General features: G+C 39.3%; 1 protein-coding gene across 5 annotated transcripts in view; it reads left to right on the plus strand.

Moving 5' to 3' along the window:
- Nucleotides 1-15,007, plus strand: part of LOC116102881 (ATP-binding cassette sub-family A member 3-like) — a 132,493-nt gene that overhangs the window by 54,475 nt on the left and 63,011 nt on the right. For all 5 annotated transcript variants that reach the window (XM_031388109.1, XM_031388114.1, XM_031388110.1 and 2 more), the window contains exons 16-19: nucleotides 3,701-3,851; nucleotides 4,900-4,998; nucleotides 6,024-6,186; nucleotides 8,092-8,389. In XM_031388109.1, coding sequence (XP_031243969.1) covers nucleotides 3,701-3,851; nucleotides 4,900-4,998; nucleotides 6,024-6,186; nucleotides 8,092-8,389 — 711 coding nt within the window. The remainder of the gene's footprint in view (nucleotides 1-3,700; nucleotides 3,852-4,899; nucleotides 4,999-6,023; nucleotides 6,187-8,091; nucleotides 8,390-15,007) is intronic.

Raw genomic sequence — 15,007 nt, forward strand, 5'->3', positions numbered from 1 at the left:
TTTTTTTTTTTTTTTAGCTTGTTGGGGTGGCACATGCCTATAACTATAGTGCTTGGTAGGCTTGAGATAGTAGGAATGCTGAATTAGAAGTTTTATATAGTGAGACTTTGTCTCAAAATAATATTATTCTCACATCATTTTCATTCTTTCTTGTTTTTTCTATACAGAACTTCCCATGTTCTATTGCATTAGATCTGAAGTGTTTTGGTTATAATTTAGACAAGACCTATCCAGTTTTTTTTTCTCCCATTCTGACCCAATAAGCATATTCTGACTTGACCCAATGAACATGAACATTGTATTTATTTCTTCCATATGGCTGATGATAACTGATAATTTGTCATACGAACACAGACTTCAGTTTAGTGGATGCTTATATAGGGACTAATATAAAATGTGAACTCAGATGAATTATTTGTTATTGATGTTAAAATTATCTGTCTCAAACTCGTAAGAAATACAAACTTTGGAAGATACAGACCAGTGGATGTAGTTAAAGATGGAGTCATTACAGTATTTGAATTCATTCAGCTCACATTTACTGGTTCTCCCATGGGTGAGCTGTTAGATCTCACTCTTGATATACATTACTTAATGATAACTGCAGAGCTCTCTCTTCTTATGTATAAGAGAGCTGGTGCTCATATTTTAGTAATGAGAAATCCAAAAGGTAATTGGAACAGACTTGTGCCTGGGTGCATCTAATACCCAAGCCCTCACTTTTCTCTATTTAATATTGGCTAGTCACCCGTCAGGGGGATAGACTACCTCTTCTTTTCCCGTCTTCAAAGAGGAATGTGGGTTTTAATAGTAAACTTCTCAATGTCAGAAGTAGGGTAAATAATACCGCTGACTGACTTTGCACTCTTGATTAGTAAATAGAAACCAATGTTCTATAGTAAGTCAACTGGGCACACAAAATTAGTACCTGAATATATTGATTATTGATAGGGTTTTCAGTTTAAAAAGAAACTTACAAGGGCAATGAGGACCGGGAACACACTCAGCAGGTGAAGTCATGTGTGTGGAGGGACTGAGTTTGGATCCCATGCATGCCTTAGTACTGGATAGGCATGGTGGCCCACTTGTAATTCCAGCTACTGGGAGGTCAATACTGGGAATCCCCCTGGCTAACTGGCTAGCTAGACAAGCCAAGTCTCTGAGCTCTGAGCTCAAGTAAGGGATCCTGCTTCAATGCATAAGGAAGATAATGCTCAAGGAAAGCACCCAATGTCAACATCTGTCTTACATCAACACAAATGTATATACCCATGTACACACATACACACATATGTACACATGCAATTGCACGCATAACCACACATATTCATGCACACACCATACACATACAAAGAAGAGCAATGGGAAAAAAAGGTTTTTCAGACAATGATAGTACATAATAAAAGAAAAATATGAAAATAAAAATTGTCTCCCTCATGCTCAACAACATAAAGGTGAGCCTGAATTAGAAAGGATTCTTTTTGTTTGGGTAATGGCAAATTAAGTATGAAAACCGTGTTGAAAATGGAAGGGAATTGCAAACAATAATGGTTTTGTCTGATGTCCATCACATCGCAGAATTCAGAAGCCCTAGCAGAGGGTGCAAACAGCAATCCAGCTAAAGGAGCTAAATGTTAGAACTAAGAGGGCAAGATGTGGGGGTCTATGTCCAGCACCACACACACACAAATGATAAACTGGGCAGGCAGAATTTAAACATTTTGGCAAACTTACAGGCATATGTGAGTGAGCAATCAGAAAAAAGTTATTAAAACTCCATCATTAAATTGAGATAGACCTAGAGAAGATTCTATCAGCATACAGCATGTGTCAGCATTTCAGATGCATTGGTATGTGTTCATGAAGAGCAATGCTTGTTCGTTAGTGTCTGGATCTGCCTGGTCAGGGTAGCACATGAGGCTCACTGTCTTCAGTCAGCTCTTTAGGTGTCCAAATGGCATTGCATTTTGTTTTATGATGTAAATTTATAATGTGATGATTCAGAGTTGTCTAGTCTCTGTGCAAATGGACTTTTAAAAGATTCTAGTATGAGGGAAGAGGAAAACTGAATGACCATCTGTCAAATTTGAAGAAAATTTAAACAAAACTTTTCTTCATTGAGCATTGTGTAGGCAGACTAAACAGGTCATGGCTCTCAACACTCACCAATTACTTAATGACTTGGCATGTTGGGGCTCCATTTCCCTTACCTGCAAAATTTTTCAAAATGCTGTCTAACCTGTTAAGAGTGGGTGACTAGGCCACAGCATCTCCTGGTGTTGCTAACTGCTGTAGGATCCAAGTTTTGCCATTTGTTCCCACAGCCAGGGACATCTATGCAAGAGACATTTCCACAGGACTCCAAAGACTTTGTTTTTCAATTGTGAATAATTTTTCTGTACTTGCAAAATCCAGAATAAGCCCTAACACCTGCTTCATTCACTCAGACACGTCCCACTGTGGCTTCTTTGGTCAGGCTTTGCTGATCCTGGCTTTAAGTTTAATGATTTCATTGACACATCATTTTGGATTGCCCATCCATGAACAATTGATGTTTCTCCCCTTTGCACTTATATTGTTTAGCACACGTACAATTTTCTAACTAATCAAATTCAGCTATATTTCTTCACAGAGATACAGGCCACTAGGGTTTTTACATGTTTGGCCTAGCTCAAACCATTCTTAGGATCTAAATCATGCCTGGCTTATAATAGATCCTCAGTATGCATTAAATCATCAAATAATGTATATGTTTGTTCTCTAAGCTACTGCTTGCCATGCTAGCAGGAGAGTACTTACAGAGAATAACTTCTGTAGTTCCCCAAATCTGATCTGTAACTTATATTGCTCTTCACTCTGGACTTTGATAGTAGTAGGTGGTAGCTATTGTAATACATTCCTTAAAACTTGGGGATTAAACAGCTCAGTGGAAGATAACTTGCCTCATGTGCTCATGCCCATGGGTTCAATCCCATATGATACACATACACACACACACACACACACACACACACACACACACACACACACACACAGACACTTCCTTAGACTTGTGAGCAAGTGACTTATAGCATATCATACACACTACACCTTATTCTCTGTGTGTAACCAGAATATCAGAGCCCACCGCTACCTACCATTTCAGAAGTCATTGATCATTGCTGGGATTTAAATCTTGTAAACCTTAATTAATTCAGTGAATGACTGTTTGAGAACATAGCAGATTAAATAGCCTCAAAATCTGTTTAACATCTTATCTCTAGCTATCAGGTTATACAAGAAGTGATAGCCTGGGGGCATGACAACAGTCAGTCCTGAGCTGCCTTACCATCCTGGTCAAGTGGACTCGGGATATCACTGTTTCTCTTATTACCAGCCCCTCTTCTTCTCTTCCCTCTGTGGGTTCAGGGCATGTGAGTTAAGTTAGCTCCTTTGCTTTCATCCTTCTACTTCACCAGGAGTATCGGAGCCTGGGAACAGGGGATCACTCAGAATAAGCTAAGCATTAACAGTTCTGGATGCTAAGTTCTTAGTGACATGTTCAACTGTTTGACAATACAGCATGCATGTGTATTTTTTTACTACAGAATGCAGAAGTGACTTATTACACACAGCTAAAAGACCTGAACGGTAAAGATTAAGCACGCTCTAGCTGAGAATATTGATGGCTTCATTTGACCTTCTCGATGGATCTTTTCAGGTGTGGGTTATCACCTAGTCATAGTGAAGACTCCGGACAGTGATGATGAAAAAATCTCCCAGCTGATTATGGATTACATACCTACTGCCAAGATGGAGACCAATGTTGCAGCTGAGCTGTCATTTATCCTGCCCAAGGAGCACACACACAGGCAAGGATCCAGACATGCTCCACAATGGTGTTGGGTCACCAGAAACCACAATGACCTCTCCCAGTTTCTTCAGACTTGGCAAACAGATCCTTGCTACTTGTCTTTTGAGACACTTTAGTCAGAGCATTTGCTTTCTAAGATTTCAGTAATTGCTTTGAAAGATGCCACAAAAGGTAGTGACCAAAAGATCTTCATGTCAATATATTGAAAACTGGCATTGATTGTTGATAAGACAGCACACTATATTGATACATTTTTTTTTCTTCTTGGTGAGTAGAGACAAGTGGATTTATTTTGTTGCATAAAAAGGGTTTTTAATGTTCTCTCAATTTTAATATATGTTAGTATATATGAATATACATACATATATACACATATGTACATACATATTTATATACATATGTAGAGAGAATGCATTGTGATGCCTTTATAGGTTCTTATTGCAGAGTGATCAAATTAACTAATTAATAAATACTTCACCTCATATACTAATTTTGCAGAAAAAAGTAGAAGTATATAATACATCAGATTTATAGACCCATTCTGTGCTAGGGATCAGTGAGGTTTAGTGCTTCTACTAACTGGGAATTTATACCCCACTGACATGTGTTCAAGATTGTTCAAGCTCAAGACTCCTCTGGTTTGGGGATGAACAGTTTCCACCCAGTCCCTAACTTCTGTGATCTTTTTTCATTTTTCCTGCCTGGGTGTCTTATACTTCTTATTAGTTTATAAGTATTTATCCTGTTTGTTTGTGTTTCTTTATAGGAGCTACACTATGTAGTAAGTAAATTACGTACTACAGGGAAAACAGAAAGCCAATATATGCAGAAAGTTAACCATGATTTTATTAGATAACCAGGAAGTAGTTTGCTGTAACAACTTGCTGGTGTATATTCCTTCTGGCATCCCACATTTGTGATTTGTCAGGGACCGTGGAAACCACCAACATCACAAGAAATTTCCATGACACATGAATTGCACTGCTCAGGGAAATCAGCCAAGAACAGATGTATGTTTGTGCAGATCTATCTCCATTATCTTTCAGGTTTGCAGAACTTTTCACAGACCTAGAAGAAAGACAAGAAGAGCTGGGGATCTCTGGCTTTGGTGTCTCCATGACTACCATGGAGGAGGTTTTCTTCAGGTGAGTAACAATACACAAATAAGGCCAGAGGAACCCTCCCAACTCCCCACAGCTACACTTGACTTTGAAAGCAATTCTTATTCATTTTAGGCTTCCACCTATATTTTGACTAGTCTTTGTTCTCACAACTCTTCTTGCTCCTGATATCACAGGGAGGCAGCTTCTAAAGCACCACGTTGCCCCAGAAGCCCATTACATCTTCTTATACTGTGGTTTCTGTTTTTCAGTATAGCATTTCTACTTTATATTCACACACACACATACACACACACACACTTCTCACAGAATCATGAACCAAGGAAGACAAATTAACCATGTATTCATTCGCTTTATAAAATAATCTGTATATTTATTTAGTGTAGAAAATTTAGAAAAATATATTCGACTTCTATAGAATTAGAAGTACTATAAAATTAAAATTGCAATTACCACTATAATTTTGTAAAATGTAGGACATTTAATAACCATTTTATCCTAAAAACAAGAGATACATTGTCTTGGAACTTTATTCAGGGTTATCTTGGTCTCCGGGTTGGGGCTGTAGGTTGGTGGCCATGTGCTTTTCTTACGTACACAAAGCCCTGCATTCAATCTAGAGCACCAGAAATTTTGGGATGTTGGGGATCAAACCTCCAGGCCTCAGTCATACTGGGCAATGACTTGACTGTGGGGATTCAGTTTCTCCACATCCACACCCAATGTGTTTTCCATCATTAGTGATAGCACTCCACATAAAATCCATTAAAATATCTCTATGCATGGAAAATTTGGAGGGCAGGAGTTAGGGAGCTAATATTGTCCTTAAAAGTTATTTTTTAACAAACATATATATGTTTGTTATATATACAAACACATATATAAACAACTCTCTCTGTCTCTCTGTCTCTTCCTGTCTCTTCCTCTCTGTCTTTGTCTCTGTCTCTTCCTGTCTTTTCCTCTCTGTCTCTGTCTCTGTCTCTGTCTCTGTCTCTGTCTCTGTCTCTCTCTCTCTCTTTCTCTCTCTCTCTCTCTGTGTGTGTGTATAGGGTCAGTAATTTGGAAGATTTGAAGTTGAACACTGAGATTACTCAATCAACTTCCACAGTGAACCGAAGCCCAAGCGAAGGCAACCAGAACATGAATGTGCCCAGAAATTTTGAGCAATCAGGTTACTCAAGAAGACACCCTGATTCTTCATTCAATGCTGGGGTGAGCACCTTTCCCAAGAATGTAATGCTAGCATATTTGGAGAGAATGAAAGAAGACACTTAAGTTTATGAGCTTAATTCAGAAGAGTTTTGAGGTTCTTAGAGCAAGCCCATTGATACAGGCAAACATTTGTAAGGAAATTCCCTTAATTTTCTAACTTGGTTGTGAAATAGTGACAGTAAAAAAAAAAAAATGTCTATTTCAATTATTTGATTACATTTACTTTCTTATTATGTGGTACATAATATGCATATATATTATGTGGTACATACATATGTATGTGTGTATATGTATGTATGTATATATGAAGATCAGAGAACAACCTTGAAGAGTAAATTCTCTCCTTCTTCCCACTATGTGGGTTCTGGAGATCCAATTCAGGTCATCTGGTTTTGCCGCATGCATGTTGATCCACTAAGTCATCTTACCAGCCCAGATTTTAGTTTTCACACATGGTCTTCCTTATGGAGTTTATTTTGGTTTTCAGAACTGTCAGTTCATTCTGAGCTGGAAAAGACTGCTGGTTCAAATGATTACAGTCACTACTCACATGCACAAAGGACATTTTAACCTGGATGTGGCTGAATCACAGAATCCTTTCCTCATCCTGGGGCTGCTACCTCATAGTCTAACATTTGTGTTGTTGCTCTTCTGATTTATCTTCTGTACAAACTTTTGTGTACATGTGCAGCAGAGATTCTTTGACCATGGATACACCTGTCCAAATCTCCTAGAAGCACTTCTTACACTTTCCCATGGGACTTGGGAGCTTGTGAAACACAGTATTGTATACGAACCTTGAGTTGAAATCATGATTTCCCGCTGCCATTTACTGGATGGTTGTTTTTGGTCAGGCTGAGCTGTCACAGATGAGGCTGTTTCAGGAGGCTGAACGTACTCAAGTACACTCCGTATCAGATGGGAGGTGCCCCACCTTGTTACCTCCTCTCCATACTCTGTCTTCCCAGTTTCTTCCCTGAGTATAAACATAAGACAAGCTGGAGGACATTTCAGCTATTCTCCTGCTTTCCTTTCATTTTAGAGGAAAGATCAGAGCTGGTGGGTCAGTCTGGAAAAGGTGATCACTGGGTTAAAACACTCCTTAATTTGTCATTCTAGAAATATATGCAAGAACCAATCTCCTAAAAAGCAGAACCATCTTCTTCCTGCCATGAGCATGACGGGAGGGAACAGCTCTCCCTCCAAATTTACCTTATTTCTAGTTAAAGATAGCACCAGTGTTGTTTCTTTTATTAAGGAATATTGGTTGGTTAGGGATATTTTCCTACTTTGAATAATGGGATGTAAAAGTGTTGGGAGAATAAAATAAATGTATTTTAAAATTGCAATATGCTTAATATGCTCTCCTTTGACTCTCAGACACCTTTTCTAAAGATGTATATGTTTACAGCGAAGGCTTCCATTATTTAACTGAAAAACAAGCCCACAGTCAACTAGAAAGTACCCTCCCAAGTTTGAAAAAATAGAAAAAATTTGTATATTCATGTACACTTCCAAATAGGTCAAGTGAAAATATACTGGGTGCATTGCAGTTTTAAACTAAATTCTTCTGTTCCCTGATGTCCTGTAACCCTGTAGAGCACTAAGAGATGGCTGTAGAAATTTGATGTGAACAGTAATGTTGAAAGATGGCATTTAATATAAGTGAATGGATGTGGTGTTCTGCAAAGAGGCATAATGAACATGTCAATGACAATTCCCCTTTGGGAACTTTCCTAATATTGAAGTTAGGTGCCAAGCTTTAATGCCTTCACAGAACACAGTGTCTATCAGCTGGGCTTTTCCTTCTTTCTGCATGTCTGTCATCACAGCTGAAGACATTTATGCTGGCGACTTCCATCAAGGTGTGTGACCACTCTAACACTGTCTTCTCTCCTCTTGCAGTGGTCTCTTTACATCCAGCAGTTCCGAGCCATGTTCATCAAAAGGGTGATGTTCTCTTGGCGCAACTGGAAACTGATGCTGTTGCAGTTGCTGGCACTTCTGGGTCTCATGTATCTTCTGATGAAAGGAATAAGCTTCTCGGTACCCGAAGAGCCTGCCAGGGTGATGGACTTAGAGCAGTATGGTGAGACCATTGTCCCTTTCTCAGTTTCTGGAGATCTTCATTTGACCCGGAATCTCACCAAAAATCTTGAGATCATGTTGAAGGCTAAAAACCAAAATATTCATGAAGTGCAAGGTAAGCCTCTTACAAACAGAAAAATGGGGCCTCCAGATGAAGGCCTGCTTACACCAATTTGAAAGGAAGGTCTCAGTTGGAGTGTTCAGCTCCTTGTTCCCCTCCTCCCCTTTCCTTCCCTGCCTTTTCTTCCCCACTCCACCCCTTTCTTTTATTTTGTAATCAATTTTACAAAGCCAGCCAGTCGGAGAAAAGAACCATCTTTCAAGGCCATTATCATTATTATTGGTGATGGGGATACTCTGAAGGGAAGAGGCCATCTACCATAATGAGGGACAAAGATGAGATGTTTAGGGAAAATAAGACATTTAGAAGCAGGTGCATATCAGGAAACTGGAAAAGGGGATGTCTAAGGAAGACTTTAAGCCATGTGCTCCTCTAATGCCAAAGATTATTTCCCTGCAGAGATGCTATCCACAAAAGTGAGAGAGCAGCTATGTTTCATTAAAAGATCCAAGTTCCTGAATATGTAAACAATTACAGAATGAGGGAGAAAATAAACGATTCCACAGAAATAGTGGGAAATTTTAAAACTTTATTTTGAAAAATGAGCCTATCAGTGGATGGCATTTCAACACTAAGTGGTATATTTAACTCCACGAGCCTACCATACCTACATGAAACTGTCTAGTAAAGTACAGTATAATTTATATTTTTGTCAAGTACACAAGGGTCATTATTCAAGATATATATTATATATTATATGGTTCAAAATAAGTCTTAATACAATTTAAAACTTGAAACTACTGAAATATCCTTTAAGGTCTTGATAGAATAAAACTGGAAATAAATAAGAGCAAAAAAAATCATGAAATTCATGCATATAGTATACATAACATACTATTAGGCCAAAGAATTGTAAAGGAAATAAAAGATCCAAATAAAATAAAATAATAATACACCAAAGTTTTATCAGATATAGTGAAAAATGCTAAGAGAAAAAAATTTAAGTGAAAGAGAAAAGCTATTAACAAACCTAGCCTTACATTTAAAAAAATTTCCCCTAACCTTACATTTTAAATAACCAGATAAGTACAATGAGCCTCGGCTACCAAAGGGAAGAAAGAGAAATAGAAATTGAGTAAAGAGAGACAGAGACTGAGCATAGAGAGACAGAGACTGAGCAAAGAGAGACAGAGACTGAGCAAAGAGAGACAGAGACTGAGCAAAGAGAGACAGAGGCTGAGCAAAGAGAGACAGAGACTGAGCATAGAGAGACAGAGACTGAGCATAGAGAGACAGAGACTGAGCATAGAGAGACAGAGACTGAGCATAGAGAGACAGAGACTGAGCATAGAGAGACAGAGACTGAGCATAGAGAGACAGAGACTGAGCATAGAGAGACAGAGACTGAGCATAGAGAAACAGAACAGGAGAAGGCCCATAAACCAGAGCCTACTTCTTAGGAAAGACCCAACTTGGGGCATTTCTAGATATGTTGAAAAGGAAAAAAAACTCCATAGCTCTATGAGAAGTTAAAGAAAGGGCATTAGTCCTCATTTCATAGAAATTAAGATTACAAGGAGGGTCTATAGTAACTTGTAATAGCAAAGTAAGATATCCTAAATGAAATAAGCATAATTTCAGTAATTCACATGCTGCTAAGATTCATTCATAAAAAATATAAAGGCTAAGTAGATCTGTGACTGATAAGAAAATTAAGCCTGCAACAAAAATCTGTCCATTAAAAAGCAATCCAATTGCAAGCTGGTACAACCACTCTGGAAATCAGTTTGGCAGTTCCTCAGAAAATTGGAAACAGTACTACCTGAGGACCCAGCTATACCACTCCTGGGCATATACCCAAAAGATGCTCCAACATGTAATAAGGACACATGTTCCACCATGTTCATAGCAGCCTTATCTATAAAAACCAGAAGCTGGAAAGAACCCAGATATCCCTCAGCAGAGGAATGGATACCAAAAATGTGGTACATTTACATAATGGAGTACTACTCAACTATTAACAACAATGAATTTATGAAATTCTTAGGCAAATGGATGGATCTGGAGAATATCATCCTGAGTGAGGTAACCCTATCACAAAAGAACACACATGGTATGCACTCACTGATAAGTGGATATTACCCCAGAAGCTTGGAATACTCAAGATACAATTCACAAACCACATGAAACTCAAGAAGAAGGAAGACCAAAGTGTGGATACTTTGGTCCTTCTTAGAAGGGGGAACAAAATACCCATGGAAGGAGATACAGAAACAAAGTGTGGAACAGAGACTGAAGGAATGACCATCCAGAGACTGCCCCACCTGGGGATCCATCCCATATACAGTCACCCAACTCAGACACTACTGTGGATGCCAGCAAGTGCTTGCCTGTTATAGCTGTCTCCTGAGAGGCTCCACCACTGCCTGACCAAATACAGAGGTGGAGGCTCACAGCCAACCATTTGACTGAGCACTGGGTCCCCAATGGAGGAACTAGAAAGAGGATCCAAGGTGCAGAAGGGGTTTGCAAGCCCCATAAGAGGAACAACAATATGAACTAAGCAGTACCCTCAGAGCTCCCAGATACTAAACCACCAACCAAAGAGTACACATGGTCCTGTGAAGGCTCTATGCCTAAGTGTAGGGGAATGCCAGGTCCAGAAAGCAGGAGTGTGCAAGTTGGTGAGCAGGGGGTGGGGAGCAGATAAGAGGTTTCTGGAGGGGAAATCAGGAAAGGGGATAACATTTGAAATGTAAATAAAGAAAATATCTAAGGGGGAAAAAAAAAAGCAATCCAAGGACTATAGAGATGGCTCAGAGGTTAAGAGCACTGAGTGCTCTTCCCGGGGTCCTGAGTTCAATTCCCAGAAACTACATGGTTGCTCATAACCATCTATAATGAGATCTGCTGCCGTCTTTTGGCCATACAGGCAGTACATTGTATACATAATAAATAAATAAATAAATAAATAAATCTTTAAAAAAAGACCACTGAGTACCAACCCTTCTCAGAATATCTGAAAGCATTTGAAAATGAGGAACTAATCCCAAACAAATCTTATGAGGCCAGAATTTCTTCAATACCCAAGCCAGGCAAAGATGTTATAAGGAAATAAAACTATGGACTGATGTACCTGATGAGTGCTGGCTCAAAAATTCCTAATAAAACACTAGCAAACAACTCAGAGGCACATTTAACAGAATATACTTCATTCTTGAAGTTAAACATAATGAGAAAGACTGGAAGCCTCTCCTCACATTAGGCCTATAACAGAGATGGCAGGTCTTCCAACTTCTATTCCTAGAGAGTTGTATATACTACCAAGAAATTTAGGCAAGAAATAGAAATAGAAAGACACCCAGTTGGAGGATGGAGAAGTAAAACTATCTCTGCTCAGACATGATCTTATGCAGAAATCCATGAACAGCACACACCTGCATGCACACACTTAGAGCTAATAAAGGAATATGTTAATACCAAGTCGTTCGTTTGCTTGGTTTTTGGTTTTTGCTTTTACTCTTTGTGTAACCTAGATATAATTTATTTGCCAGATGAATAGTTGGCAGAGATGTTCTCCTATTCTGTAATGTCTCCACTCAGTCAACACCCCATTTGCAGCTCAGAAGTCTACTAGTTCTATAAGGTCCTGCCTGTCAAGCATCGGCTTTAGATTCTAAGCAACTGCAGGCCTAGCCAGGAAATCACTACCTATACCCATACCTGGAAGTACTTTTCTCTTACTGTGTTAAGTTTAGAGTTGATTTTTATGCAGGGTGAAATAAGGACTTAGTTTCCTTCTCCTACCTGTAGCTATGCCGCTTCTCTAACACCACTTGTTGAGGCTTTCTTCTCTCTAATTTCGGTTTGGAGAACTTTTGTGAAACTCAGGTGGCTGTAGCTGCATGGATTTATATGTAGAACCTGTACTACACTGATCTGCATGTTCCCGTGTGTGCCAGTACCATGCCTTTATTTTTGTTACTATAGCTCTGTATTGCACTGTGAAATCAGCTATGGTGATGCTTCCAGATTATTATTATTATTATTATTATTATTATTATTATTATTATTATTATTGTCATTATTATTATTTTGCTTAATATTGCTTTGGCTTTCTGAGGCTTCCAAATGATTTGCTCTATGTTTCTGTGAAGAATAACATAGAAATTTGGGTGAGAACTTCAGGGAATCTCTAGATTGCTTTGGTAAGACAGCCATTTTTCACAGCGTTGGTTGTTCTAACCCATGAACAAGGGATAGTTAATATTAATTTTCAGTGGAGTAGAACCTGAGATCACTTCAGAGATGAGCACCCAGACATACTCGTGCACCTGAGGGGTTGTGTTAACTTAATTGAGGTAGAGAGAGTCATTCTAAAAGTATTTGACAGTATTTCCTGGGTGTGGGCCTTCACTCGAGTGTCATAAAAGGAGGTGGGTAACCTAGCAGCAGCCATCACTCTCCTGCTTGGTTGTGATGTGACCAGCTTCGTCCACTCTGCCCTCACACTGTGAGCTGGAATAAACCCATTGCCCCTTAAGTTACTTTTCTCAGGCTCTTTATCAGAGCAACAAGGAATAAGCAAGGCAGGCATGTTTCTACCCGACAGTGTTTTCTGTTGAGTATTCTAGTTTTCCTTGTGTAAATTAATGACACACTATTCTGTAGGCAGTTGTCAGGGGATTATTTCCCAGTTCTCTTTCTGAGTGTGTTTACAATTGGCATGTAGGAAGATTAAGGCTTTTGCTTTTATTTGTTCAAATGCTAAGTTTTGTATTTTCCCATTTGCTAAGTACTGATCAGCTCTAAAATTTTCTGTCGTGTGTAATTTTAAAAACGCATGCTTGCTCCTTCAGTCCTTTCTCTGACTCCTCCATTTGGGATGCTGTGCTCAGTCCAATGCTTGGCAGCGAGCATCCACCTCTGTATTTGTAAGGCTCTGGAAGAAGGGCCTCTCAGGAGACAGCTATATCAGGCTCCTTTCAGCAAGCATTTCTTGGCATCAACAATAGTGTCAGGGTTTGGTAACTGTATATTGGATAGATCCCCAGGTGTAATAGTCTCTGGATGGTCTTTGGTTTGCAACCCCATAGGAAGAACAACAATATCAACCAACCAGACCTCCAGAGCCACCAACCAAGGAGTACACATGGCTCCTGCTGCATATGTAGCAGAGGATGGCCTTGTCAGGCATCAATGGGAGGAGAGGTCCTTGGTCCTATGATGCCCCAGTGTAGGGGAATTGAGGGCAGGGAGGTGGGAGTGGGTGGGTAGGTGGAGAAACACCCTTATAGAAGCAGGGGGAGGGGCATGGATAGGGGGTTTCAGGGAGGGAGAGAAACCGGGAAAGGGAATAACATTTGAAATGTAAAATAAAGAAAATATCCAATAAAAAAAATTAAACACACAAAAAGGAAAAATGCATGCTTGTTCTGGCTAGGCTCTGGGACTGGCAATGCTCACCTGCCTGCTAGTCAGCCCCTATGGTTAGCTAATGCTTTCCTGAGATCCTGGCTATGCTCTAAGAACAGATGCTGCCCTATTCCGGAGGGCGCCCCTGTTCCTCCTTGCCTGGTGCCAGCAATGGCAGTCTCACCCAGCTCCCTTTAACTCCAGGAAGGAAAACACTAGAGACTTTTATATTTTAAAACTGACCAGGCCAGGAAGTGGGAGAGGGTGGGTTGGTGAGCAGGGGGAGGGAGGAGGGAATAGGATTTTGTTTTGTTTTGTTTTTGTTTTTGTTTTTGTTTTATTTTTTTTCGGAGAGGCAACTGGGAAAGGAGATATCATATGACATGTAAATAAAGAAAATATCTAATAAAAACAAAGAAAGGAAAAAAACTGAACAGATAACTCAAAGGCTGGGCAAAGTGTATCCTGCCCCATCCTCCTTGGCCTCCACAGCTCCCTGTAGAGGCTACAAACTATCCTGCCCCATCCTCCCTGGCCTCCACAGCCCCCTGCAGAGGCTACAAACTATCAGGAGACACTTACAGGTCTGCAGCTCCCTATCTGCTCCACAGCCTGCTCCAGTCTGAAAATCCGGCCTTATCCTTCACCCAGCCTCTAGCTTCTGCCTTCTTTATTGACCCAATCAAAAGGCAATCAGGGTCTAGCTAAGACTTTCAGAATTTGCATTTAACAAGAATGAAGAGTATTAACACCCCCCTTTGTTTCCTATAAATTAAGAATCTAAAACTTATTATTAGTTTTTGGGGCCACAGCTAAGAGCCTCAGGCAATAATTTTACACATCGAATATAAATATAAAGCTTATTTGTAGGAACTTTTCTTTTTTATTTTGGGTCTGTTTGGGAAGATTTGTAATTCTTAATTTGTGTCTTCTAGGATTCATGGAATTTCTTTAAGTTCTTACAAGTTTATAGCTTCTGTTTAACTATTTGTTAAAATTGTTACCATTCTGATCTATTCTGCTTTATCTTTCTACAAAGATAGGACAAGAAGAGTAGTAGAGATTGTTGAACTTAACTCCAATTTTTCTTCTCTTAAATATTCACAATTCCAAGTAACTCTCTATTTATTCATAGAGACTTATTTTATGTTTTTATTCTATGAGCACTGGTTTGATTTTCTTTTCTTTCTTTTTTTTTTGATATTTTCTTTATTTACATGTAAATTTCTCCATTCCCAGTTTCCCCTTCAAAAAACA

Source organism: Mastomys coucha, unplaced genomic scaffold (assembly GCF_008632895.1).
Source record: "Mastomys coucha isolate ucsf_1 unplaced genomic scaffold, UCSF_Mcou_1 pScaffold21, whole genome shotgun sequence".
NCBI lineage: Eukaryota > Metazoa > Chordata > Mammalia > Rodentia > Muridae > Mastomys > Mastomys coucha.